Source organism: Mastacembelus armatus, chromosome 23 (assembly GCF_900324485.2).
Source record: "Mastacembelus armatus chromosome 23, fMasArm1.2, whole genome shotgun sequence".
NCBI classification, from domain to species: Eukaryota; Metazoa; Chordata; class Actinopteri; order Synbranchiformes; family Mastacembelidae; genus Mastacembelus; species Mastacembelus armatus.
In genome coordinates, this window is record NC_046655.1 from 6,657,766 (window position 1) to 6,684,125 (window position 26,360).

At 41.9% G+C, this 26,360-nt stretch overlaps 3 protein-coding genes and 1 non-coding gene across 4 annotated transcripts; 2 read left to right on the plus strand and 2 right to left on the minus strand.

The window, feature by feature from the left end:
* The first annotated feature begins 87 nt into the window (after positions 1–87).
* On the plus strand, positions 88–9,686 carry LOC113142371 (fibulin-1-like). The gene is made up of 20 exons (XM_026327377.1): positions 88–142; positions 329–440; positions 1,141–1,276; positions 1,409–1,550; positions 2,299–2,388; positions 2,837–2,974; positions 3,093–3,230; positions 3,628–3,765; positions 3,884–4,021; positions 4,406–4,543; positions 4,662–4,799; positions 4,883–5,026; positions 5,123–5,245; positions 5,333–5,458; positions 5,642–5,761; positions 5,849–5,983; positions 6,120–6,243; positions 8,729–8,868; positions 9,278–9,418; positions 9,547–9,686. Exons 1-20 carry the CDS (start codon positions 88–90, stop codon positions 9,684–9,686), a joined length of 2,556 nt encoding a protein of 851 aa, XP_026183162.1.
* Positions 9,687–9,769: 83 nt separating this feature from the next.
* On the minus strand, positions 9,770–9,841 carry trnac-gca (transfer RNA cysteine (anticodon GCA)). The gene has a single exon. It is a non-coding gene; the product is annotated as a tRNA-Cys (tRNA).
* A 1,850-nt stretch (positions 9,842–11,691) lies between these two features.
* atxn10 (ataxin 10) lies at positions 11,692–18,705 on the plus strand. The gene is made up of 11 exons (XM_026326792.1): positions 11,692–11,833; positions 12,453–12,644; positions 12,925–13,010; positions 13,108–13,204; positions 13,426–13,590; positions 13,742–13,822; positions 14,034–14,190; positions 14,313–14,430; positions 14,637–14,821; positions 16,233–16,296; positions 16,712–18,705. Exons 1-11 carry the CDS (start codon positions 11,703–11,705, stop codon positions 16,894–16,896), a joined length of 1,461 nt encoding a protein of 486 aa, XP_026182577.1. The 5' UTR covers positions 11,692–11,702; the 3' UTR covers positions 16,897–18,705.
* A 1,258-nt stretch (positions 18,706–19,963) lies between these two features.
* Positions 19,964–25,925, minus strand: wnt7ba (wingless-type MMTV integration site family, member 7Ba). The gene is made up of 4 exons (XM_026326793.1): positions 25,842–25,925; positions 24,522–24,748; positions 21,817–22,088; positions 19,964–20,948 (listed from the first exon to the last, which is right to left on the minus strand). Exons 1-4 carry the CDS (start codon positions 25,922–25,924, stop codon positions 20,469–20,471), a joined length of 1,062 nt encoding a protein of 353 aa, XP_026182578.1. The 5' UTR covers position 25,925; the 3' UTR covers positions 19,964–20,468.
* Positions 25,926–26,360: the final 435 nt, after the last annotated feature.

A 26,360-nucleotide genomic window follows, 5' to 3' on the forward strand; every position in this document is an offset into this window, starting at 1 on the left:
CGGACCGTCAGCCGCTCTTTAAAATAAAATCATTCCAGTAAATCACCTGCTAAAGTCTGGACCATTTAACGGTGCACACAGACTGCGATGGCGTGGACGACATTACTTCTGTTTTCTCTGTGCGGATTTCTGCAGGGACTGGGTAAGGACTAGGACTAGGTTTGGCAGTGGGTTGTAGAATATGGAGACATTTTGAGAATGATTTAAATTTGGGACTATACACTAATATGTTGTAGGCTATGTTCTGTGTATTTTCTGTGGACTTCCTGAGACCAATTATACTCAATCCCAGTCAGTCATTCCACTGTGTGACATGCCACTGCCTCAGCAGAGAACCAGCCTCCCACTGACCAACAGTGCTGTATGAACGGGAGGAATCAGGGCTTACAAGGAGTAACCTGCACAGTCCTCTCCCATATCTCGGACTCCCGCACCTGCAGGTAAGCAACACCTGGTTTCCCCAACGACCTTAATCCTAGTGGGTCTCAACACGGGGCACCGGGACTACAGGGAAGGTCAACATAGGGGAGGGACAGTAAAGAATCTATGTGAATTCTTATGAAAAGTGTTGTAATTCATATCTGACAAAAAAACATAGTCTTGAGCTGTTCGGTGGGAGTCCAAGTATGTCACAGTGGACACAGACACATTTTCCACTGTGAAATGTGTGGATCTTGTTGGACGAGAGTTTTTGATGGTTTCTTTAAAAGCAGGAACCAACCCCCTGGACTCCTAGTCCACAAACCATCTTCACAGTCCACAGTAAGACATCCACTGTACCACATGGGAGGATTGCTACATAACAGCACAGTAAGTCCAGGTGTTAAGTGGCCCCCTTGGAGCACTTTTAACACCAAAGGCCACTTGTGTTTGACTGTAAGAACACGGAGGCGGTGATTGATGTGTTAGAAAACCACCTGGTCAACACATGGAGCTCTGAGGAGGCAACATTCACAGAGGAAAAGCAAAGTGAAGCATTTTTAACATGAAATCTATTAAAACTGACTAAAGATCTGCTGAAAAGAGAAAACTGTTTTACTGCTCCTTTTCTTCCTGGTGTTCTAAGTAAATATTCATGTCCACTAGTGGTTTGGATGAGGTTTTATGCAGATTTTTTTGTTTTGTTTTGTTTATTTTCAGGATCATCCAGGAGCAGTGCTGCACAGCGGCAATAGAAGACCAGATCTGTAACAACAGCATCAAGTTGGCCCAGGAAAAAAATTCCTGCAAGATAATCTTCCACAATGGAAACCCTTCGGAAACTCAACTGTCAAAGGTGATGTTAATACCTCCGTACACACAGACACCATGCTTAGCCCTTTAGAAATCATTACACACTGGCTGTTTTTTAAACATACAATGCTATTTCTTTATTTCCCTTTTTTCTTTTAACTGCCTCGGTGTGTAGATGTGTTATGACTGCTGTGTCCTGGGTCTGACTGCAGCGAGCCAGGGTTTGGACTGTGAGCTTCAGGGTGTGGGGCTGGGGAGACGGTGCGAATCCACAGCTAAACTCTGCTGTAACCAAAACAGAACACAGGATTTCAACGGTAAAAAAAAAAAAAAACCCAAATAATGTTATGCTTTCAGTCTTTTGTATCTTGATTAACTTCATTCTGTCTTATCGTGTTTGAGGAGGCATTCAAAATCAAAATGCCATTTGCACAGAGTACTATATGATTTTATTAATGCTCATGTATGCTGTAGGTATTTAGGCTTAAAGTGCTGAAGAAGTCAATGTGTCACATCAGAATAGATCAGCATTTGTCGGACGTGAGAACAGCATTGTATCCACAAAGGGCTGGAATCGTGGACTTGCTGTGGCAGCTGTGGAGGAGCTTGCAGCCAGACAGGCTGGACCACAGGAGGCTAAGCTATAGACACACTGCCAAGTGGCAACTGAGGGCCAACTGGTGACTTTTTGTGGCTTGTAGCTTTTGTCGCCTAGTTGGCTTCAGTTGATGAGCTGATTTGACTTATGTGTGTATAAAACCAAATCAGTGTCTTGCTTTTGTGGAGCAAAGGCTAGAGAGATAAGATCACAGCAAAGGAAAGGTCACAGAGATTTGTGAAGCGGCGCTGAAATGTTAGACCCCTGTCCTCTAAACTTATTTGTAAAATGTTTTGTTCTATATTGTAAAGTCATATTTGCTTATAATAAGGTTTTTTTTACACCTCTATGTCAGCAGTGACCGAAAAGCCTCAAATCAGCATTACTTAATCAGCCTCTTGGTGATATACACCTCTGCTCTTGGACACTTACTGTGATGTTTTCATTTGTCTCTCTGCTGTTTCCAGTCTCCATATGCGCTCAGCTGAGTCTAGGTAATGGTACATGTGGCTGCTGTGACGGTTATCGACTGCAAAATGATGGAGTGAATTGTGAGGGTAAGTCTTCACAACCACATAACACAAATTAGGGGTGGTTTTCCACTTCTATGCGCATTTCAGTTTGGGCATAACAAAAAAAAAAACCTCAGTGGAAATTTGAAAAAAACTATCACAAAAAACTTTATATGCTTGTTTCAGGCGGAAAATTTGCCATGTCAGTAACAGCGAAGTGCCACAAATGTACATGAATAACGTACATAATAGCTACATCTTGTCACGCTCCCATTGATAACTGGAAACTCAGTGCCACCAGCTGTTTAACTCAACAAACCAACTACTACTATTTGCATAATTGTAGTCAATGCACTCATGCATTGACTACTGCTGTACCTACAGTAAATACAGTCTCAGGGCTGCTCTCGTGGCAACAGTGTCTTGTTTATTTACTATAAAACAGTGTGAGGACTGATTTGCTTATCTTTTGATTGGATGTCTCTCTCCACAGACATTAATGAGTGTTTGACACACAGGCACAACTGCTGCTCAAGTGAAGTTTGCATTAACACAAATGGTTCATTTCGCTGTCAGAGGAAAATCAGATGTGGCACCGGGTATGAACTCATGGACGACAACAGTTGCAAAGGTAACAAATCAGGTGTCAAATCAACGACAAATCATTTGTCCTGCTATTTTAGTCCTTTGATAACAAGTAGTAAACATCTTCAAAACTTAACATCATATAAAAAATGTTGCTGTTGCAGACATTAATGAGTGTGCTTTGGGGACCCATGACTGTGGACCAGACCTTTTGTGCAAAAACACAGAAGGCTCATTTCGCTGCTACCCAAAGAAAAGGTGTGCGGATGGTTTCATTCAGGACGCTTCAGGAGACTGCATCGGTGAGTTCAGTGTCAAGCTGGAGTTAAACACTTCCCACAGGTAAAAGGCGACTTGACTTGCTTCATGTGTTTTTTCTTATTAGATATAAACGAGTGTCTGGCTGGAATCACTGATTCAATCAGGATGAATTCTAATTATTTAGCAACAAAACATTTTCCTGTGTTCATTTTAAGCTAATATGAGTTTTCATCAGTCTGAGTGAGACAAAAGGAGTGTCTAACATCTAAAGTTATTGTTTTTATTTAGAACATTCCCTCATGTTCCATGCAGTGCTGCTGTACCTACAGTGAATACAGTCTCAGGGCTGTTCTCGTGGCAACAGTGTCTTGTTTATTTACTATAAAACAGTGTGAGGACTGATTTTCTTATCTTCTGATTGGATGTCTCTCTCCACAGATGTTAATGAGTGTTTGACTCACAGGCACAACTGCTTCTCAAGTGAAGTTTGCATTAACACCATTGGTTCGTTTCGCTGTCAGAGGAAAATCAGATGTGGCACCGGGTATGAACTCATGGACGACAACAGTTGCAAAGGTAACAAATCAGGTGTCAAATCAACGACAAATCATTTGTCCTGCTATTTTAGTCCTTTGATAACAAGTAGTAAACATCTTCAAAACTTAACATCATATAAAAAATGTTGCTGTTGCAGACATTAATGAGTGTGCTTTGGGGACCCATGACTGTGGACCAGACTTTTTGTGCAAAAACACAGAAGGCTCATTTCGCTGCTACCCAAAGAAAAGGTGCGCGGATGGTTTCATTCAGGATGCTTCAGGAGACTGCATCGGTGAGTTCAGTGTCAAGCTGGAGTTAAACACTTCCCACAGGTAAAAGGCGACTTGGTTGTTTCTTATTAGATATAAACGAGTATCTGGCTGGAATCACTGATTCAATCAGGATGAATTCTAATTATTTAGCAACAAAACATTTTCCTGTGTTCATTTTAAGCTAATATGAGTTTTCATCAGTCTGAGTGAGACAAAAGGAGTGTCTAACATCTAAAGTTATTGTTTTTATTTACAACATTCCCTCATGTTCCATGCAGTGCTGCTGTACCTACAGTGAATACAGTCTCAGGGCTGCTCTCGTGGCAACAGTGTCTTGTTTATTTACTATAAAACAGTGTGAGGACTGATTTTCTTATGTTTTGATTGGATGTCTCTCTCCACAGACATTAATGAGTGTTTGACTCACAGGCACAACTGCTTCTCAAGTGAAGTTTGCATTAACACCATTGGTTCATTTCGCTGTCAGAGGAAAATCAGATGTGGCACCGGGTATGAACTCATGGACGATAACAGTTGCAAAGGTAACAAATCAGGTGTCAAATCAACGACAAATCATTTGTCCTGCTATTTTAGTCCTTTGATAACAAGTAGTAAACATCTTCAAAACTTAACATCATATAAAAAATGTTGCTGTTGCAGACATTAATGAGTGTGCTTTGGGGACCCATGACTGTGGACCAGACCTTTTGTGCAAAAACACAGAAGGCTCATTTCGCTGCTACCCAAAGAAAAGGTGCGCGGATGGTTTCATTCAGGATGCTTCAGGAGACTGCATCGGTGAGTTCAGTGTCAAGCTGGAGTTAAACACTTCCCACAGGTAAAAGGCGACTTGACTTGCTTCATGTGTTTTTTCTTATTAGATATAAATGAGTGTCTGGTTTACGACAGTCCATGCAAGCGGAGCCAGACATGTATTAACACAGTGGGTTCCTACGTGTGTCGTGGGAGCACCGTCACCTGTGGACGGGGCTATCACCTTAATGAGGATGGGACACGCTGTCAAGGTGGGTACTGTCACAGTTAATGTTGATTTCCTAAAGAAGTGTCATCCTCCATCATCTGTCTCTTCCGCTTTCTTGGTCGCCTCTGTCTTCTTACAGATGTCAACGAGTGTCACACAGGCAACGTGTGTGGCACCCATGGGTGCGTGAACCTTATGGGAACATACCGCTGTGAATGCAGAACTGGCTTCATCCTCAACACCATCACCAAACTGTGCGAAGGTGCAACATTCATCCCTGAGTTCTTTAGAGCACAAGCGGTAACTAGTGTTAATCTGATAGTCAACATCTGTCCCTTGTGTTCTTTAGATATCAATGAGTGCAGGCATTATCCCGGACGACTCTGCACCCACAAGTGTGAGAACACACAGGGGTCCTACCGATGCAGCTGCCCCATTGGTTTCAAACTGTCCTCTGATGGCAGAACCTGTGACGGTAAAACTCACCTTTCATTCATTTCACTGAAGAACTGATTTCATCCAGTTTGAGCATTTTGCTAAGAATGTTATACCAATATATGTGATGCAGGTTAAATTAGGTGATTTGTCACCTTAAACATAACATTTTCATCTTATTGTATAAAAAGAATTTTTATTTCCTTTGCCTGTATGCTGAAAGATGTGGATGAATGTAAGGCCAACCTATGCAGCCAGGAGTGCACCAACATCTATGGCTCCTACCAGTGCTACTGTCGGCGTGGTTACCGGCTGAGTGACATTGATGGGACAACATGTGAAGGTACTGTGGGTCTTTGTGAGGCTTAATGCTGGATGATGCTGGTTGATTGTGCAGCCAAACTCACTGCTTTTGCCCCGCCCCTCTCAGATATTAATGAGTGCACCCTGCCCACTGGAGGTGATGATGTGTGTTCGTACCGCTGCACCAACACTCCGGGAAGTTTCTACTGCAGCTGCCCGTCCACGGGCTACAAACTCGCCCCCAATGGACACACATGTCTAGGTCAGGGGATAAAGATTTCACACTTGGTCTTAGGAATGATGCTGAAAATTTGACATGGAGTAAAACTCCATTGTCAATTACCAATGTAGTATTTTAACTAAATGTACTTTAACTTTGTTTTCACATGATTCTTCAGACATTGATGAATGCGCAGTGGGGAACCATACCTGTTCCGTCTCTGAGAGCTGCATCAATGTCAAAGGAGGATTTCGCTGCCTGTCCCTTAAATGTCCTGCAAACTATCGGAAGGCGACACTTGGGTAAGAGCTGATGGTTACTGGGATATGAAAGTGTTGAAATGAAAGGGTTGATTGTCCCCTGCTGAGGAGTGAGGGGACCCGTCCCCTAACACTCTTTATCACATATTTTTTTGCGATGGGTCTTGGTTTTGGTTTTAGCCTGTTGATATTTGTCTGTGGTTTTCAGGCCCAAACTGCTCTCTCACTCTCCAGTTTTCATTTATTTCATCAACCTTCTGCCTTTCCCCTCTTTCAGCATCTGTCTCTTCTATGTATGCTGCTGCTTTGACCCTTCCTCCAATGAGCCCATCTTTTCATTTTCCCTTTCAGCCGTTGCGATCGCATAGCTTGCGAGTTCACTCAGGATCTTGCGTCGTGTTTCTCTCTCCCCCTGAGAATCTCCTTGTACAACATCAGCTTTCCCACCAACACTCCAGTCCCTGATGGTGTTTTCTGGATGGGAAACTCCAATTCTATCCCAGGAGATGAAATGCTGCTGAGTGTCTGGAGATGAGGAGGGATACTTCATTGTGCAGCAGCAGGCTCATGGCGGAGTTGATCTCATTGCGGCGTGCCCTGTCCGAGCCCCGGGACTTCTCTCTGACCGTAGAGTTGAGGCTGATTCGCTACGGGACACCACATCTGTACATGGCCAAGATTGCTGTGTTTGTCATGCATGAGCAGACCATTCATCCCTCAAGGACATTTGCACATTAGAAGTGTGTGAAATTTAAATGAAGAGCTTGGAGTGTTTGCAGTCACCACTCATGGACAACAAAGGGGTTTTCATCTTCATCCATCCTCTTTTTTACGCTGGAATGACAGCTCCGGCTTACCCCACCTTTTTAATTAAATCAGTCAACAAAGGGCACGTCAATAAAAGGGGCTCATATTCATCAAATGTTAAAAGAATTTTAATCTATTAGTGAAATCACTAATAGAACCATAGCTGTTCCCCACAACGCATAAATCTTGAAAGAAACTGAGTATTTGTCACGTCAAAACATGTCAAAAGTTAAAGGGAAGAATTTTACAATAAATGACTGGTTGACAAAGTAACAAGTCAACTTTGCCAATTGAATCTCACCTCTGAGAGGATAAATACAGTAGTTTTATTTTATATCAGATGTTTCGACTACTCGCTGTGACTTTTTGATCTTTTTAGGATGTAGCTGTAGACGATAGTATAGTTTACCACTAGATGGTGCTCCTTAGCTGCTGAGGATCAGCAGGGTCAGCATCGTCCACATGGAGCTCGCTCTTCCTCATGTTTTTGTGGCAGCTTCCCATTGTGTATACTTTCTTTGTGTTTGGAATTAAAAAAAAAAACGTCAGATAAAAATAGCTTCACTCTGTGATATCGAAGCATGCTGACGATGCTTTCTACCACTACTCGCGTGCCTCCTCCACTGTGGTCATTTCTAATGCTAAAACCAATTTTTCCTATGATGCGTTCCAAGCAACTTCACCATAGGATCAAACAGGCTTTGTCTTGGTGGACAAGAAAAATAAGCATGGTGCTTATTTACGGGCCCCTGGGACCAAGCCAGCGTGGGGGCTCAATTAGTGGTGGAGCAGCAGTACAGCTTGTATGATGAATAGGGCCTTTAGTGTTGGTATTGGGTGGTTATCAGTTCATTTGCTGTAAGTGATACCAAAAGGCCAGTATTGTAGCTGTGCTGGTCAACTGGACAAAGGCAGCCAAACCAATTTTCCACTCTTCCGTTTTTCTCCTGGTGGTTTTTGGGATTTGGTGCACGTAGAGCTGATTGAAAAGACATCATTTTGAAATATATGTGACTATTATCTTTCCCCAGATGTTCTGACTATATAACAACCCAGTTTCCATAATACTAAGTTACCTATTTTTATTTAACTAAATTGGTGATAAAAGTTATAATATTTTGTCTTTTTTGGAGACATTACAATCATTTGGAAATGTCACTAACATTTTCCATCATGTTAATATAATTGCTTTAAATGACATTCATTTCATGTGTACCCTCTTCTGTTCTTCTACCAGCCTGTTTTTTTTTTTTCTTAGTGGCATTTCACCGGTTTGAAATACCTTACAATCATCTCTGTGGCTTCGGCCTCCAGCTTTTAGCGAACGACTTGGACTCACCTGCTTTTTGCTAATTACATGGCTCTGCTCTTTCTGCAGTTTTTGAGGTTATATTTGAAAGCACTACTGTCTTCACATCAAGAAGCCCTAAAAGCATGATTTTCAGGGTTTGGAATCAGGGTTTGGCATATTTCTAAGGCACTCGCTTGGTTAACCATAAGAGGTCTATGGGGCTATTCAGGTGTTGCCAGGTTCTTTTTGCTCAACTCAGCTGTGGAGCTGTGGTCAAAGCTTTTTTCCAGTGAATACAGTTGTGTACTCTATACATTAAATGTGTGAGAAAATCACACTCGCTATTTGGATTGTGTGTATCTGATTGTGTTCATCTTCCTGCCGCGTGTCATGAAGAGCTTTTTCATCAGTGCTGTCTGTTCTTCTCAGATCTAGGAATGAACCATTTAGCGTGCGTTGTGTTAAGGCCTGCCAACCTTATGACATTGCCTGTGTACGGGACCCTGTCAACATCATCACCCACACTTTCCTCTCTCTGCCAACCCTCAGACGCCTCAGGGAACCAGAGGGTAAGACGATGTGGAAGTGGAGCTCTACTTTGTTAGGAGCAACTTTTACCGTAGATGTGTTTGTGAGAACACGTGCGGCCTTGTTTGCAGGTTGCACTGCAAAATTGCATGTGATAGTGTCAAATGTGTCTGGGAGGTAGGTGTGGATATGTTATAGTAGTCTGCTAAACTCAAAAACAGCCATTGCAGTTTTGGCCCAGAAAGGGTTAACTCAGTAGTTTGCAATATAAGATTCTAACCCTCATTATAATACAACCTTCTTCCCACCAACCTGCTACAACTTTCAATTACACATTCAGTTTTGCAAACCACTATTGTTTAATCTTAACATAAGTATTGAATTGGAAGAAGTGAATACGCCTTGTGGTTTATCAGACTAATGAATACTTTCAACTAATTCTTCCAACAGAAATTGCTTTCCTGCGGACATCTGTGGCAGCTAACCCCTCTCCTCTGCCTGGGGCTACTTACGTTTCCTTTGACATCCTGGGTTCAGATGACAATTTGTCTTTTGATGTGGTGAAGAATTTTAATCAGGGCATGACTGTTGGTAAGAGAAAGAAATGGTCACTCTTCAATCATACTGTTTATTGGATGTATATACTCTTAATACTTTAATTACATATCACTCCCAGAACTGTGATTCAGCCGCTAATCCCAGTCGATGTCCTTCCTCAGGTGTAGTCCGGCAGGTAAAACCTATCATTGGTCCGTTGGATCTTGACCTGGAGATCTCTGTGGATTATATCAAATCAAGGATCATTTTCCGGCGTAATATTGTCATCATCCACATCTTCATCTCTGAGTTCCGGATGTGAGCTGAGCTACGACATTAGCAATGACACTGGACATGGAGTCGATAAGATAAGATAACAAAACCTTTATTTGCATAAAAATCACCAGGGGGTACCTGGATTTGAACCAGGGACCGCTTGATCTGCAGTCAAATGCTCTACCACTGAGCTATACCCCCTGTTAGTACATGAGAGTCATGATGACAACACTACCTGGTCACAGTGACACACTACTATCATCATGCTAACATGACAACATGCTGGTTTTTGAGGATAACATTGACCAGACTAGACTTCAATGAAATAATGTCACTGCTGCCATCTCCTTAACCACTGTCTTCATCGTTGAACTTGATTTCGACTGTTGGTTACCCTGCACAACTGTACCAGACCAAATGTAACATGCCTCTTTTGATAATTAAATGCTTCATCTATTAACATGCATTGAACATTGTATGTGTGTAAGACTGTACAAACATCTGTGAATAATAAAGGCTCAGTGCGGTTAATTGTGTTGATGTTTTCTACTACAGCAACAGACTAAACCAACTATTTTCTAGTTAGCATAACTGAGGTTTCCAGTATAACTCAAATCTGGTAGGATGTCCTGTTTTTCCTGTAACTCTACTCTTCAGATTCCCCATCATACCATTCTACTTCCAGTTTATGTGTATATTTCCAGTTATCCTGCTCAAAAGATGAAAAGTGGGAATCCTATACTGGGAATGTTTGGTTCTTTGAATGCCTCATCTTAAAGCTGACAAATTGCTTGAGGTATCTTTTACCATCCATCCATAATCATCTCTCTTCCACATCGATCTGCCTTTCACCACTGCTGTGCTGTGCCTGGCCAGTGAAAATACAGGGGACTACCATACCGAGGAAAATCCTCTAATCTAAAACTCACCACTCTACATGGAATTCCCAAAGGCTGGTCCTGTGGCTTTGTTGTTGCAGCTGCAACAATTGTCCCACAGTTTGTCTGGGCTGAATGAGTTGCTCTTCAGACCTTTTAAACATTGATTTAGGTGTATGGGTTTCAGATGTGAGCCCAGCTGCAGTTTGCACCCTGTACAGGACTTTTAGTTTGAAAATTATTGGATGTAGTATTTTGGGCTAAGTCTAAATATATCCACATAATTTTAACATAGGCCTAATTTGATACCTGAGATGGAAGCTTCCCACTTGCCCCAGTAACACTCAAAAATTCTTTTTAGACCCATATTATCTAATTTAGCACACAAGGTGAAGTGAGTTAGTTTGGTTTAAAATACATCTAAAATGAATATTACAGTGTTTCATAACTCTATAAGGATAGCAGGCCAAGATCAGACAAAATATTGCATAAATCTGAGATAACACATTATTAGACAGACAGACAGACACATGTTAGGCAGTGATGATTAGCTCTGGCATTAATATTTTAATGACAAGTATATGGCAAAATAAGTGATGATTTAGCTATATCAACATCAGCCTTTGTGCTGTCAGTTGATGTACACTTTACTTTGTTGTGGCCTGTGTATCACAGTCAGATTACATATGAAATCTAACATGTTTAATGCCATGTTCAATTCTGTGTACCTTTTTTGCTTCAAAGGAAAGACAATACAATATAACTAATTAGATGTGCCGGTTATACTATACTACACTTAATTAATAGCAATAACTCAGGAAACATTATACTCTGAATTAAAAACAAAGCAAGGAGCAGGGGTATCTTTTTTTGGCTGGATGGATTACCAGCTGGGGTCAACTAAACCCAGAGTCTCAAAGCTCCAGGGCCAGCCTTACAGTGTCAGCTGGCTTGTGACAATGTAATTATAAACGTTTCCTACTTTCAATGCTGCCTTTTGTTTATCTGTTGTTGGCACCAACACAATGCTTGTTACTATTTTGGTCCTGGGCAGAAGCTTTCTCGACAGCTGTGTGAAAACAGCAGCACATGCTCTGACCCCTCCTCCCTCCCGAATTCAACCAATAGCGTGTGAGAAATCTTTCCGGACGTCCCGCCCACACGCCCGCCACTCACAGGCAAACATGGCAGCTTCGACCAACAGCAACGCAGACATGTCAGCGTGTATCGCCGGCGTTTTGAATGAAAAACCCTGTCCTGAACACCTGCAGCTTTTAAAAACATTTACGGCTGCGTTACGCGACAAGGAGTACAGGTGCGAACCGAGTTATTTACCGCTTTTGAAAACAGAAACTGAGGGTGTTAGCTTAGCGGCCAAGCTAGCTAACCTGAAGTCCAACCGGCAGCTAGACGCTGTCAAATGGTATTCCAATGTAATTATTGCATTAATAAACTGTGAAGCTCATTCAGTCAGTTAACAGCAATATGAGTTAAATATGTGTTGGCACTTTGAACCTTATTTTTACGCACTAAAATTGGCCTCTGAATAAGAAAACAACGTGAGCTGCACGTCTCATTTTCTGTTGTACAAAGGAAAAATACAAGTTAACATTTGCTCGCCACATTTTTAGACACTTAACCAAAGAAATAAGACTCTCCGGGTTTGCTAACAATAGGCATAGATCTTTTTTTGATTGTTATAGCACTAGAAGCACAAGTGGAACTAATAAAATCAGCAATGGCTTTGTCCCAGTGGTTATTGAAATTCAAAGCAGCAATTAATAGTGTTATTGGCTGCAGCTGTGTTTGACAAGTCAAAATGTCTGTTATGGAAAAGGTCTATTTAACTTTAGCTTCGCTCCACGTCTCACCCCATTTTGCTAAATTCTCATTGTCATCTTCCTTTTCTTTGCTGGTTGACTTTCTGTTCTCAGGGAAGCTGTGGAGGAGGAGGCTTTCTCCAGTCTCATCAAGGTCTTGTCCAGGCTCTGTGATGAGCTTCAGGCCGCCAGCGGTGAAGATGGGGACAAGCAGTCCTGTGCTCTGCAGCTGCAGCTGGCCGCCGAGTGTTTCAGGGCTCAGCGAAACGCGTGCGTCCAGAGCACACGCAATCAAAGTCTGCTCAGGTATTTCTGATATAATGCAGTGTTAATGAGATACTGTGAAATTATACAAAAATACAATAAAATACCGTAAAATTAAGTCATGCAGAAGGATCTAGGATTAGTGGCAGAATATGAGAAATACAGGAATCATCAAGAATTCAACAGAGCATGTTGCAAAATACTAGGCCTTATTATAGTGGTGTTGCATTAGATTCCATTATGTTCAGTTTATCGTGTCCATCTCCCATCCATTTCTTCTAAACAAATGGTACAAATTAATCTAATACTGTTTTTCATCCAGGGAACTTGGTTTCATTGATGTATCACTTAAAATTTTGAGCTCTCTTCAGACCACAAGTTTGGAGAGCAGAGATATCACATATGAACGTAAGTTCTAACTCGGCCATTGATCTAAATTTAAATTAGATGATCTTTTCAAAGCTGACCTAATTAGAAATTGATTCAGTTATACCATGTTTTCCAGCTCTCCGTTGTGGGATCCAGTTCCTTGGTAATTTAGCTGTGGGAAACCAACTGTGCAAAGATGATATTTGGCGGCTGAGCTTCCCAGATCTTCTCCTGTAAGTTTTGTGTGTTTACAGTTAGTTATGTCTCAGAAAGTAATGTTATTACTCTATTAGTATTCTTTACACAAAAACTTTGAAATAGATATTTTGATTACTATCATTATAATTTACATTACAGTTATTTATCATCATTTTTTGGGGATGGGGGGGGGGGGTATTTAACATTCTGTGTCAGCATTTGTCTTCACATTGAATCAACCAAAATGTGTGAATAGGCAGCTGCTCAGTGTTGATGATGAAAAGGCGGTGAGTTACAGCTCTATGGTAATCCACACATGCCTGGATGAAGCCAAGGTGGAAAAATTGTCTGAGCCGCAGAACATTCAGCTGGCTCTCAGAGTGATGGAGCTCTGCAGGACCCAACCTGACCTGGACTGGACGTAAGTGTGCATCTGTGTTGGTTTGTGTATTGTAATTGTTAGCAAGTATATTTGTATGTGTCAATAGTAATGTGTACTATTTATAGGAATTGTCTACTATTTGGTACAACCTGTTAGTAAAGTTTTTATTACGTATTTATTTCATTTACAGGGTTCTCATTGCTACCCAGCATTTTCTGAAGTCTTCAGCTCTTACAGAGTGTATGTACACAGGAATGTCTCACCATGAAAGGTAAATGTCATTTAAAGAAATTGATCATCTGATAATCTCAATCCTCTTAAATCTCATCTTTTAATGTGGATCATTGATTTTAGTGGATCTGATACTTGGACTAATTCTACCTGTTAGTTTATTGTATTTAGTACAGGTAAAGAATGCAGATGTATAATTATTAAAGACACTATAAGTCTGTACTATAGATGTTTCTGTATATGTTTTTCAGAGTCACTCTATTAGAGCTGCTTTTGGCCCAACTCAGAGAGGAGGACTCGGAGGACTGTGGTATCCCACCCAGTGTGGCTCGTTTCCTGGCCTCCTCCTTCCAGAAAGGTTGTGATGCTGTGCTGACACTTGCTACAGGTTCTGCTTCCAGTGATGAGGTACAGGCAGATAAGCCAGATCACAGGACTTTCATTTTTAAGGACAGATTTTATCCCCATAACATCTCACACAGCATCCTTTCTCCATGTGCATGACAGCTGTTGATTGCAATCCCCTGCAGGTCCTTCAGGAGGCACTGACAGTGATCAGTCTGCTGGACGTGCTGTGTGAGATGACCTCGGACTGCAAGCAGTTTATGTTCCTACAGGACCATCCTGACCTTCTGATGACCACTGTTGGTAATGAAATCTTTCTCTCTCACTCATACACACACACACACACACACACACACACACACACACACACACACACACACACACACACACACACACACACATATACACATACACACATTCACACATAGATAGTCTGTGGATCTCTTTCTGCATCAACCTGCTTTGTGTGCTGATGTTGCTTCTTCCCACTCTTTACATTTCCTCTACAGGGCTCCTGGAGCAGGTTCATGCCATAGGGAAGGCCAGCAAGAATATTTTTAGTGCTGCTCAGAATTTTTCCTCCTTCAGTGGTGAGGGAGACCCTTCCTTCCATTCTCCTGTTATCAGCTTCAAGGCCCACCTCATCAGGCTGATAGGAAACCTCTGTCACAGCAATACCAACAACCAGAACAAGGTTTGGAAATGATGAAGGGATGGAACGATGAAAGGGCAGATTAGTTCATTCATTACCAGCCTTAAATACATAATAAATTTAAGAGTGAAAGGCCTTCTGTGAATGTATATGCTCTAATTTATATACACTTGACAGGGTGCCAAAGGAAATTTGTTAAACATGTGTTGGTTTCTGCTTCTTCAAATGTGAGGATTTGCTATTTTTTGGTAAATGCTATATTTTTGGGCTCTGCACTGTCACTCTTGATTGGTCTAACACAGTGGGGTCAAAGCTCAAGAGGTTGAGAGGCACTGCTGGCCTTACTTTGACAGAATTACACTAAATTAGCATTTTATAGTACAGTTTCTAGTAATGGGCTGTGGTATCAAACCACATGTTCTCCTGAGGATGACAGAGGAGTGCAAATGGCTGTGATGGTTAATGGTGCATGGGGCTGTATGTCCGATGACTGCAACCTTATGAGTTCTTTCAACACAACAACCTGGCTCTGCACTGAAATATGAAATATTCCCCCTCGCGTGCTTTAGTGATTTTATCAGTTTGTCTCCATCGACATCTGTCAGCATCCCACTATTAACGGAAAGCACAGATGGATAATAAAGTGTATGGAGAGGAGTTGACCTATATCTGGGGCACATTATAGACTCAGTCCTACTTAATAGAAAGAGATTTGTGGAATGCCTGTGGGATGGCCACCTTCTATTGGCCTCTGTAATATTTATGGATGCTGATCTGTGGTCTGTCAGTGGTCAGAAATCATCCCATATCTGTTTTCACTAAGATCTCTTCCAGTAAACCAAATGTCATTCTGTTCACCTTTGGGAGAGATTGTAATTTAAGATGTGCATGCAAAGCGTTGAACTGAGTGTACCAGGCTGAACTTAGGGACCAGTTGCTTGTTATTCATCACTTTATGGGTTTGGACATAATGTCAGCAACTTGAAGACAGTCATTCTGAAAGTGGAAAATGCAGACCTGGGTGCTTGTGCTAGTCAGCGACTTTGTTTCTTTGACAGTTTAAATGACATTTCCATTTTCTAAAGCTCAGCACTGTGTTTTGTTCTGCAGCTCATGCCAATATGCTTGGAGGGTAACCACAATGGCAAGAGGAGGGCAACAGCAAGCAGAGACAATAATTAAGCCTATAGCTCTGTAACACATGATACAGAACAGATCACCATGTTGTGACGGTCGCAGACTAACCCATAACCACACTGTTGCTCTTGCATTGACATGAGGCTCTGCTAAGGATGGGGACATTTAGGCTGAATACATTTCTTTCCTTTTTAGTCATTTTCAGAACCTGTTGATACTGTTAATCCTACTTTCACCTAGTGATTTGAAAGTGACCATCAGAAATCCTGTTACATCAGTTCATTGTTTTGTGTGTTACTGACTTTGACTTCCTCAGGTGAGAGAACTAGAAGGCATCCCCCTCATCTTGGACAACTGCATCATAGACAGCAATAATCCATGTATCCTTTGTGGACAGATTGTGATTGAGAAGGGTGTGTTTCTGTCACAAAACATAACCCATCTGCAATACCTGTTTGTTTATTGGGCTGTCTGCAAACTGACCAACCTGATGCAAATACCAAGCTCTCTCGAGTTTGGCATCCTGACTTTGGACTTGAAAACATTTGGCAAATATGCATTTTTTTCATGAAATGGATTTAACAGCTTACAAATGTTAAATATTGCTTTTTTTGTTAAGGTTCTATAAAAGTGGTACAAACATTGACATCTGACAAAACTTCATACATATTCATACATGTTTACACTAACTAGTTCTCAAAAACACATGTTCTAAAATACTGGAAAAAACCACAGTGCATTTCATTCTCTAGAATTAAAATTCAGTTGTTGCTGTCTTTAACTGGATGCTTTTAGTCATCAGCCAGTGGGCCATCTTTGCAATCAGGAACCTCCTAGAGCACAATACACAAAACCAGGAGCTTGTCGCCGCCCTGGAATGCCGTGGCACTGCTGACTACTCTGCTCTCAGGGAGTTGGGTTTCCTGGTGGAAGAGCGAGATGGAAGCTTGCTGCTCAAACCTGTGAGGAAAGACTCCTAAAATCCTTGGAGAAGCAACCAGAGGAGGCCCTCAACCCATGAACAGGTTTTCATATGAAATAATTGCTGAGAATGGGGAAAAAAGGTACATGTGCACATGTATACACTTGTGTGAACATGTGCTCTTGTTGTTACAAGCCTCATTAATATAACCTAGTACTTAAGCTTATCTCTGTTTAAATTACACATCTATACTCAAACAAATGTTTTATGTCTGTCCAGAATTTCAGACAGCAACTGCTGCTGACAGATTAAGCAGAAAAGTGCTTCTATATATCTGTTTCTGTCAGTATGAGAGGAGTATAAGTTACTTTTCTACCTTGGTAATTCTAGCACTCATGTTCTATGGGGCTTAAAGTACTCTTGATGCACAAAAGGCCCATGGGGTCCCCCTGGTACAAAGACCAGAGTCAGGATGTCAGGAACTCTTCACCTGAGTCTGAGAAAAGAGTTTGGGAGAGGTGGGTTCAGGCTGGTACCTTTTGGTTTAATCCAAAGACAAAGAGCTCATAGTGTTCTGGCTATTCATGTTTCACAGACATTGATGTTACCAGCAGGAGTTGGGGTTTAGTCCAAGGCCCATAGTGACTTCTCCAGTAACTGTGAAACACAGAATGACCCAAACATGATGGAATCAACCCCCTCATCACCTCATCTAATTAAATACACCATTAGGCACAACTACTGTCTTTACCTCATTTACTTCTAACTGCTTATTTAAACAGGTGTGATATTAAAATCTAAGTGAAACATGCAATACTAAAATTAAGTGCTGCTATGCATGCCCGAAACAATGCTTAGTACACAGTATGAGCTTGTCACTGTATCAGCTTTTTTTGCTTGTAGTTTTACAGTTATATCATGAGTGAGTTTCATACTTAACATAGTCCTGTGAATCTCATCTTATTCTTCAGTCATCTTATCCTTTTCCTCATTGCACAGTACTATAGATGAATAATGCATGTCTTATAAAACGCAACATTGATCTTCATCCATCTTACACCTTACGGCCCCTTTACACCTTCTTCCTCTAAACCATATATATCTATATTAGAGTTGTACCAGACTTTCATAGAGTTTAGTGAGTACTGTTTCGACCTGCTTAGTGTGTGTTTGTGTCTGTGCACATTGCTGCTGTTGATCAGTGATAGTGATTCTGGATCAGCAGATGATGGATCAGAGCATATTGAAAGTGTGTCTCTGAAGAATGAATGAGTGAGTGAGTGAGTGAGTCATACTGGGAGCTTTAGTTTGCAGAATGACATCCCTCTGTACTCTTCCCATTGCTGGATAAGCTGAACGGTCCTGACACATTAACAATGCAGCGCTTTACGGGCCTTCCCACACCCTGCTCCACCCTGTTTGCTCTGCCTCTGATTTTTAATGAATAAAGTATTGAAACAATCGTCTGGACTCTACCCTCAATCCGCAAGCATAGTGAAGAGAGCTTTATGTGGTTCCGGTCCCCAGGATTTCAGACGGCTAACAAAACAGCTGTTATTTGCGCTCGAATGACTGGCTGCAATGCTTTTCAGCACCACAGGAAAGAGGCTGTGAGAGTCAGCCGGGCTGAATGAGGTGCCATGGCTGCGGCTGTCTGTTCACCTCCTAACTTATTAGTACCACGTCAGTCAAGGCCAGAGGTTCTGCTATTTCTCATATCAGCATTTATTTTGTAGGCCTCTGCTGTATTGAATTTGTGCCATCTGGCTTGATATTTACCTAAAACAAAACACTTTGTCAGGGTGTAATGCTTCATGTTTGACTCAAATACTATGTTTAATTGTCTAATAAAGACTTCTGCATGGGACAACTTCTTGTAATTATTTTAAGGAGGCCAAATGTGACATACAACTCAAGGCAGGAAGGCATTAAAATTATACTGAAAATTTATTGGTAAAAAATACAATAGATTGTAAGTGATGCATAAACTTAAATTAGGCTTATTTTAAATTATAACTATTGTTTTAGGCAGCAAAAAGTAGTTCCTTGTTACTGAAATGCTATTAAGACAACCAGAAACACACAAACTCATTAACCTAAGGACCCAGTTAGATTGCTGGTAAAATTTCCAATGTATCCACAAGTCGCCATTTCCCTGTATTTGCTGTAATACACAAGATATCCTGTGTTTTTCAGCACTGCATTTATGAGCTCCTTTGATTTTGTGAAGGATTATGCCAGGATGGACAAGCTGGGCCAATTTAATCAAACACATAAAATATTTGCATTTTAGGAACTTTGATCAAAGACATAACTTCCCAATAATTTATCACCTAAATCTGAGTACAATTACATCAGAAAACAGTTGCAAATTGTGACTTTCTTTTCATCTATAAATGACATAAAGTGCCAAGTTCCTCATATAAAAATATATTCTTCAAAATGTTTTGTGAGTTATATAAAGCCTAAATAAACAGGAGCGCAGTCCAAAATTAGCTTTAAGGCCTATGATCCTGTCATGCCCCCTTCTGTGTGGTTAGGGCTCAGGCCATCCACCCAGGCAGGCCTAAACCACGCTGCAAGGCCTTGTGTAAGCAGAGGCTATGATGTGGAATTCCACCTCGCTGTCGTTCATGGGAACGTTGGATGTATCTGAACCTGACTGCACCTCTACGGAGTTCCAATGAGCCTTTCACTCTTTTTGTCACAGGTCAAGAGTCCTCTGAAAACTGAACAATGAACACACTCAGGATTGAAAGTGCCTTTCAGACTAATAAGTTGGATGCTTAAAATAGTTTGTGAGTGTTTTCTGTCTCTGGTTCTTGGAGTAACAAAGGACCCTGGCCCTAAGGGGATGTGTCCCTGAGTACTCAACAGCACAATCCCCCAGATCACTGATAGCCCATGAAATAAAAACATTTTCATTTATAGCAAAATAAGCCACTAACTGATTATGGATTAAAAAAAAATGTAGAAAAAAAAAGAATATTTAGCTTAGTGGCTATAAATAAGCCTCTACCTGACTGTTTGAAGTATATCAGTAGCAATTGAAAGTCATAATCATAAAAGAGTGAAAGACAATGAGTTTGCTGCCCATCCTGGTAGACCTGTAAGTTGGAAAGATATTTTTACATAAATAATTCGCTTTTATTTTCAGTGTTAAAACAGAATACAGTGTGAGCATATGGTTCAAAGTATTCCACTGCCATGTTTCATCTTCTTTCGTGGCAGTCTAAAGCACTTTGCTGTCGTAGTGTCTCCAGTTAGCGTGTTATGAAAGTCTTCCCAAGATCCAACGACAATGTTGCTGCTTTTCCTCTTGTGCGTGAGAACAGTAAGCTACATTTTTGCAAGTTGTCTTCAACGTATTGCTTCGCTGGAAGCAAAAATCCTTTCATCTGCAACGTTTTGTCTTGTCACAGTTTTGTACCAATATAGAAGCAAATATGTTTATGACATGTCTATTTTTCCCCAAACCTCATATCCCATTTGATGTCTTTAAAGACTTTCTAATAGGATGTTAACTGTGCAAAAAGTTGAATAAATACTTCCATGTCCTTCACCTCAAAATCCATTTGGTCATATAATCTTCTCTTAGTCCCTTATCTGTTTTCCATCCTTCCTTGTTCCCTACTTGCAGGTGAAGACTTCTGATTTCTCACTGCAGGTGTTGCATTTGACAAAACAGCACCAGTGGAACTTACAGTTACACTGCCAGACACGAGTGTAGTGGTGCGTGTTGTAACCCCGGCCGCAGCACATCACGTGGCAGCCGTCTGTGTGGGTTGAGGTGCCGTTGCACAGTCTGCCTCTTGTCCCTGTGCTTCCTGTAGCCGTGTCCTCCTCACAATAGTTGGGGGAGCGCTCCAAATAGACCAGGTCCGTGTCTGTGGGCTTCTGGTACCCCAGAGCCTCCTTGAGACGTAGGAAAGAGGGTTGGCGGAGCCTTGAGGCCCGGACAGGCTCCACTTGAACTGCTTCACTGTAGCGTTCCTTAAGCAGATAACCAATCTCTCTGAACTTTGGCAGGGTGATCCAGCATGTCTTAGTGGTGCAGGAGCCAGATACACCATGACACTTGCACTCCAGCTTCATCCTCTCCTCTAAAATCTGAGCACATGGACAGTAGAGATTCCAGTTTTACAAATTAATAGAAGAGCAAAGATCCAAAACCTTGAATTTGAAACACTTTATTATAATTGCAAAACCTTCAAATCTCTTTTAGTAAGCTGGATTTTCTGCAGACACATCAACTTTCAGCACACCAACCAGTATGCCAATTTTATGTCAGAAACCTGGGGAAAATAAGTCATACCCTAAAACTAGCCTCTAATTAACTTTACCTTTTTTCAGACCACATAATGGCATAACAGCCTGGGGAATCTAACCAGAGCTGTTGTGCGACCATACATGTATAGAATTACACTGTGGTTTAAGCCAGATTTACAATGTAGTGCCACAGAAATATTTTCAGATGACAGAACTGACAGGTGACTGTTTGCCCTTGAGACCCAGCCTGATGTTAATATGAGAAAATGACCATGTCATTTTTAAAGTGGATGCATTTGAATTAGAAGGGAGGATCGTTTTTGAGTGACAAAGTTTAGAACTCAAACATTGTCTAAAAGTACGAGTCACATCAGCGGCTCTTTCCCTTCACGGCTGACACATTTTGGGGACGTTCACTCTCGACTCTGGTTGGTTCAGTGGTGCCTGGTGCTGCCGCGGTGCCATTACCTGGTAATTCACTGTGTCACTGTTCATGCTTGGTAACTCAGTGAAGGGACTATAGGGCTATTCACTGAGTGTTAAGTGGTGCATTTCAATCACAGACACACACATATGCAGAAATGCATTGAAGGACTTTGTGTAAGAGCTTTAATTGTTATATACATTCACTGATTTAGTCTCTGCATCAGAATAATCATCGAAAAGCAATCTGTGGTATACCTGGTCAGATTGATTTTACTCACATTACCTTTCGCCCTGCCTCATTGTTGTGAAGGTTCATCAGCCGGCGGGCATTTTTCTTAATCTCTCGGGCGTCTACAAAGCGTCGCGAGAACTCCACGCCATACTTGACATCAGCCGAGCATCCTCCCCACTTCCAGCCCTCCTCTTGGTCATGGTAACCCTGCTTCTCACGGTCACAGCCGCATTGGCTCAGGTTTCCTTGGCTGCAAGCTGCAGTCACTGCATGGGCAACTCCAGCTGCGGTGATGGCGTAGGTGAATGCTGCTTCCCTGCTGCCTAAAGAGAATACAGAAGAATCTTAATGAAGTTGCTGCTGTTCTAGACTAAACTGTGAATATCTCAAGCTTCTGTTGCATCCATTTCACCAAGTATTTTTACTTTACCTAGCTTATAGGCTTATTTATGCTGGTACTACATGACCTCACCAAATATTATACAAGTCCATGTAAATGTGTAAGTACCTGAGATAAGTACCTGCGATTTGAAATACTGCATGAGACTGGTTCAAGGGATAAATATCCGAATTTGACTTTGAGGAGCATCATTCAGAGCATCTATCTAACTTCATATCTCTGCATCAGTAGTCAGCCCCTGTTAGAAAAGAATCATCATAGTGTAGGAAACACAAGTGACATCTGCTGGCTGAGTAGAGGAGCTTTTCTTTGGATCGGCACTCATTGAGTTGCTGTGCCTTAATGTTTTTCATCAATGGAATTTCTCACGCAGCTTAAGTGTCATTCTGTTTCCGTCTTAGGCGGTTCACATTATTATAGCAAATAATAGTGTTGTGATGCATATTGAAATAATCTGCGGCCAGGCTCGACTGAAACGTTCCCATTTCCAAGCTTTGTAAGTCACCAGCGAACGTCCGAATAAACACATTTATATTTATGGCATGTAGGGGGAAATGAATTTATTGGCACTACAGCTGGTAATAGGATATTTTTCCAGTTCAATCAGGATAATGCTGGGCCTTACTTTTTCTCGACAGCCCCAAGTATTAATGCATGGCGTCTCTGGTAGAGGCGATTCTACTGGCTCCCTTCCATCCTGACAAACTGACTCGCAGAAACCATTGGGCCTGCGGTTCCCCTGGTCCATAACTCATAACAAACTCTGAAGTCTTCTCTCATCAGGCTAAATCTGTGACCCATTCAGATATATTGTATGGTGAGCATTTCTCAAGGCATCAAGCACACGCAATAGCCAAACAGCCATCTCCTCACACTGTGATTTGTTTTGATTGTACAGCAGTGCATGCAGGGTTCCATTGTTGCCATCCAGCTGCTGGAGCTGACTTCAATTAGTGGTTAGCATGAATCTCTCTGGTCTTTCTCAATGCCTAATGAGTTCACAGGCCCAGCAGGTCAATCAGATGAAGTGGTGGATGTTACATTAGCAACATAAGATAGCCCTGGCTTACATTTCAATTTTAAAACAGCTAAAATGGACAACGATGGCTAGAAGTTGGACACATTCTTCACTGCTGGGCATAACCCTCTAATTGGTTTTATACAGCTCTAATTAGGTTTAGCCTTCCTGAGTTCTTTTTTGGTAAAACCGTCTTCATTGAGCACATGAGGCACAAAGCTGGGTCCTGAGTGTCTCTCCGAGCTCGTTTACACACCACAAGAGAAAAGAGACATTTCCTCTGACAAAAGAAATAAAGGGATCCAGACGTCTGTCTGCCTGTCTCCCGTGTAGAAGAAAGTGATTGCTCCCAGAGCTGCTAGATTAAACATGGATCCAAACCCACAGCAAGACCGCAACAAAACATTTCAGACTGAAATACAATTTATATAAGAGGTTCACATTAGGAGCAAACAGGCTTCTGTGAGAAATAAAACTGGGAAGAATGTTGACTAAAACCTGGGAGATGTGTTCATTTCTGTGTTTACAACTCGCCAATATAAATGCCTTCAGAAGATGGCACACCCAGACAGGCCTAAGACCATGCTTGACAAGGAAGTCTTCACACCCCATTTATGACTGCTCTGCTGTGACAATGTGTGTTGCAAGCACAGTGATGTCACACACATCAAACACACACTGAGTCTCCTTTGGGGACCCGAACAAAGCCCTTTGTGTTGACACGACAGTGTTTCAACAAGGCAGAGAATTCACTGTGGTTGTTGCATGTGGGGTTCCACAGAAAATGCCTTCATTAAAGTTACACCACCCATCCCGACGTCTGTTTCATGACACTGAGTCAAGCTATGCTGCAGCTTTTTCTCATGCCATTGATGAGGTTTGCAGGAAGCCTGAGGACAGTGTAAGAGAAATGTGAGGACAGGTTGCTGTACCACATAGCTGAACAGCATCACGCGTAGTAGCACAGTTCTTTCAACTTCAGTGAGTGAGAGATCAGGCCACAGCTCAGTGTGGTTTAGATCGTCCAATTAACATACTGCGCACATACTTGTGCCTCAGTGCTAAGATTTCCACTTGTCAGATCTACTTTAGTTTGATCTGCATGACTCTTGTCCTGTATATACAGTCCAAGGATTCACTCAGCTAGTCTTTACATAGATAAAAAAACATAGATTTTTTCCACTGGGGCACCCGTGTACCAAGGGGTGTAAGGTGCCAACCATGAACTGCAACACCTCCAGTTTAAGTCCAGTTGAGGACCTTTGTTGTATGCTGACTGGATGGAAATAAAAGTATTTAAAACTCCTTAGAGAAAACCTAAGTTTCAAACAGACTGACCTACTCTCAGCTCTTGTCCAAACACAGTCCTCTCGCCCAAGGCCGAACAGTTCCACCGCCCGTAGCGGAACTGGAACTGACACTCGTTGATGCCCAGCTGGGCGCCTTCACCGATGATGATGATGGCATCGGGGCGACTCTGACACAGGGCCCTCTGACGGGGGGCCAGTCCAGGGATCTTGTTACAGATGATGTTTGCACCCAGAGCTACCACGGAGGACAGAGCCCTGTAGGCAGAGACAGAGAAAAGTGAGAACAGATAAAAAGGAAATGGGAAAGATGAAAATAATACCTGCAAACATGAGCAAAAAGTGATAAGATTTTTGCTTTACTTTTCATTTCTGCTGCCACTTTTTAGATCATGAAAATAAGAATACAAATACGACCAGATTTGAAGATACAGTTACAGAATATTCTGCACCATTAATCCTTACCCTAGGTGACATCATGTGTTATCTTCATAAAAACATGAAAGAGAACAATAGTTAATCACAGTATTGTTTCCAAATCCATTTCTGTCTGTTGCTCTCGCTCTCACTGTTACAGAAAACATGAACCACCGCAGCTATTTTAGGTTCCAGGACCTGCCCTTGTTATGAATGAGAGGCATGTATGGAGCAGCAATCACTGTGTGAGGGCCTGGGTCTTTTAATGTCATAAGAAAGAGTTCATTACATTGGCACGATCCTGAGTCTAGCATTACTCTTTTCCATATGCTCCTTTCACATTATGGCTCTTGTCTGATGAGGTGCTCCTGTGACAAAGTGCTTCTGCTGTAATGAGTAAATCCACAAGAGCAGGTTATCTCATCATCGGCACACAGAACATGTAAAAACCCTGTAGATTAAATACTGGCTTCACCCAGGCCCACTATTTATAAGTAGTGGAGACATGGGGTAGAGAATTTGAATGAATGAAAACGATACAGTCTTATGTTATTGGGAAAAATCTGCAGCTCTTGTTCCTTGGCAGTCTGAGATTCCATTGTGAAATAAATAGATTATTGAACGTCAATGGGATTTCCTACAAACGTTTTCTAAATCTTGGTCTGACTGGATATTGTATGTTACATTTTCCGTTTCCAAACATATCTCTCTGCCACACCAGAACAAAACCACAAAAGATGAGGACTCTGGACATATATTTCGTTTAGAAACACCGAGAGCTCATATAAATGTTGTAACAAACACCTGCGATCTGACTTGGCTGTCTCCGATTTCCTTGTGCGTAATTGGACATTCATTCATAAACATCTCCACGTACCAGCTTAAAATCAAACTCACTCCTGTTTAAATTGAGCAAGTGCATTAAGAAACCTACAGGTAGCTACCGCTGGTGAGGATGAGGAAGATCTGTGGGTAGTAGACGGACAGCAGCGCACTGCGAGACGAGATGATAAGCATGGTTGCGCATTGAACACAACTTGTGCTGTACTGTTGCGGTTTGAAAAAAAAAAGGAAGAAAAGAAAAGATAGTGATACGCGAACAGATTTATCCTTGTATCTAAATTCCAAGCGTCAAACGCAGGAGTGCCGTGTCTTGCTTCCGCTGTCTTCAGCTAGTGCAGCCGTGGCGCACCGCGGCCGCTCCAAACTCCGCTGTCCATGTGTGGGAGATGACAGGCTGCATCCCTCGTTCTGAAGTGCGCTCCGCCGCCGGGGCTGATAGACGGCTGGGTGGGAGAAGCGAGAATGGGTGGAGGCAGCTGGGGTTCCGGATGTCCGATACGCGCTGCTCACGTCTCCAAAAGTGAGAATGTTGTGGCATAAATGTGGGTGGGAGACAATGCACCCGGTGCACCCAGGATTCCACCATATCCCCACCCCTAACACATCCCCT

What these genes read in the sequence shown, in the direction of transcription:
- LOC113142371 (XM_026327377.1), top strand. Translation starts at nt 88, where the DNA reads ATGGCGTGGACGACATTACTTCTGTTTTCTCTGTGCGGATTTCTGCAG. An exon ending in CAGAACACAGGATTTCAACG is followed by an intron (nt 1,551 to 2,298) that starts GTAAAAAAAAAA and finishes TGCTGTTTCCAG; the next exon opens with TCTCCATATGCGCTCAGCTG. An exon ending in GGATGGGACACGCTGTCAAG is followed by an intron (nt 5,027 to 5,122) that starts GTGGGTACTGTC and finishes GTCTTCTTACAG; the next exon opens with ATGTCAACGAGTGTCACACA.
- atxn10 (XM_026326792.1), top strand. Translation starts at nt 11,703, where the DNA reads ATGGCAGCTTCGACCAACAGCAACGCAGACATGTCAGCGTGTATCGCC. An exon ending in CGCAATCAAAGTCTGCTCAG is followed by an intron (nt 12,645 to 12,924) that starts GTATTTCTGATA and finishes TTTTTCATCCAG; the next exon opens with GGAACTTGGTTTCATTGATG. An exon ending in CAACCTGACCTGGACTGGAC is followed by an intron (nt 13,591 to 13,741) that starts GTAAGTGTGCAT and finishes TTTCATTTACAG; the next exon opens with GGTTCTCATTGCTACCCAGC.
- wnt7ba (XM_026326793.1), bottom strand. Translation starts at nt 25,924, where the DNA reads ATGCTTATCATCTCGTCTCGCAGTGCGCTGCTGTCCGTCTACTACCCA. An exon ending in TGGACAAGAGCTGAGAGTAG is followed by an intron (nt 22,089 to 24,521) that starts GTCAGTCTGTTT and finishes TATTCTCTTTAG; the next exon opens with GCAGCAGGGAAGCAGCATTC. An exon ending in ACAATGAGGCAGGGCGAAAG is followed by an intron (nt 20,949 to 21,816) that starts GTAATGTGAGTA and finishes CCATGTGCTCAG; the next exon opens with ATTTTAGAGGAGAGGATGAA.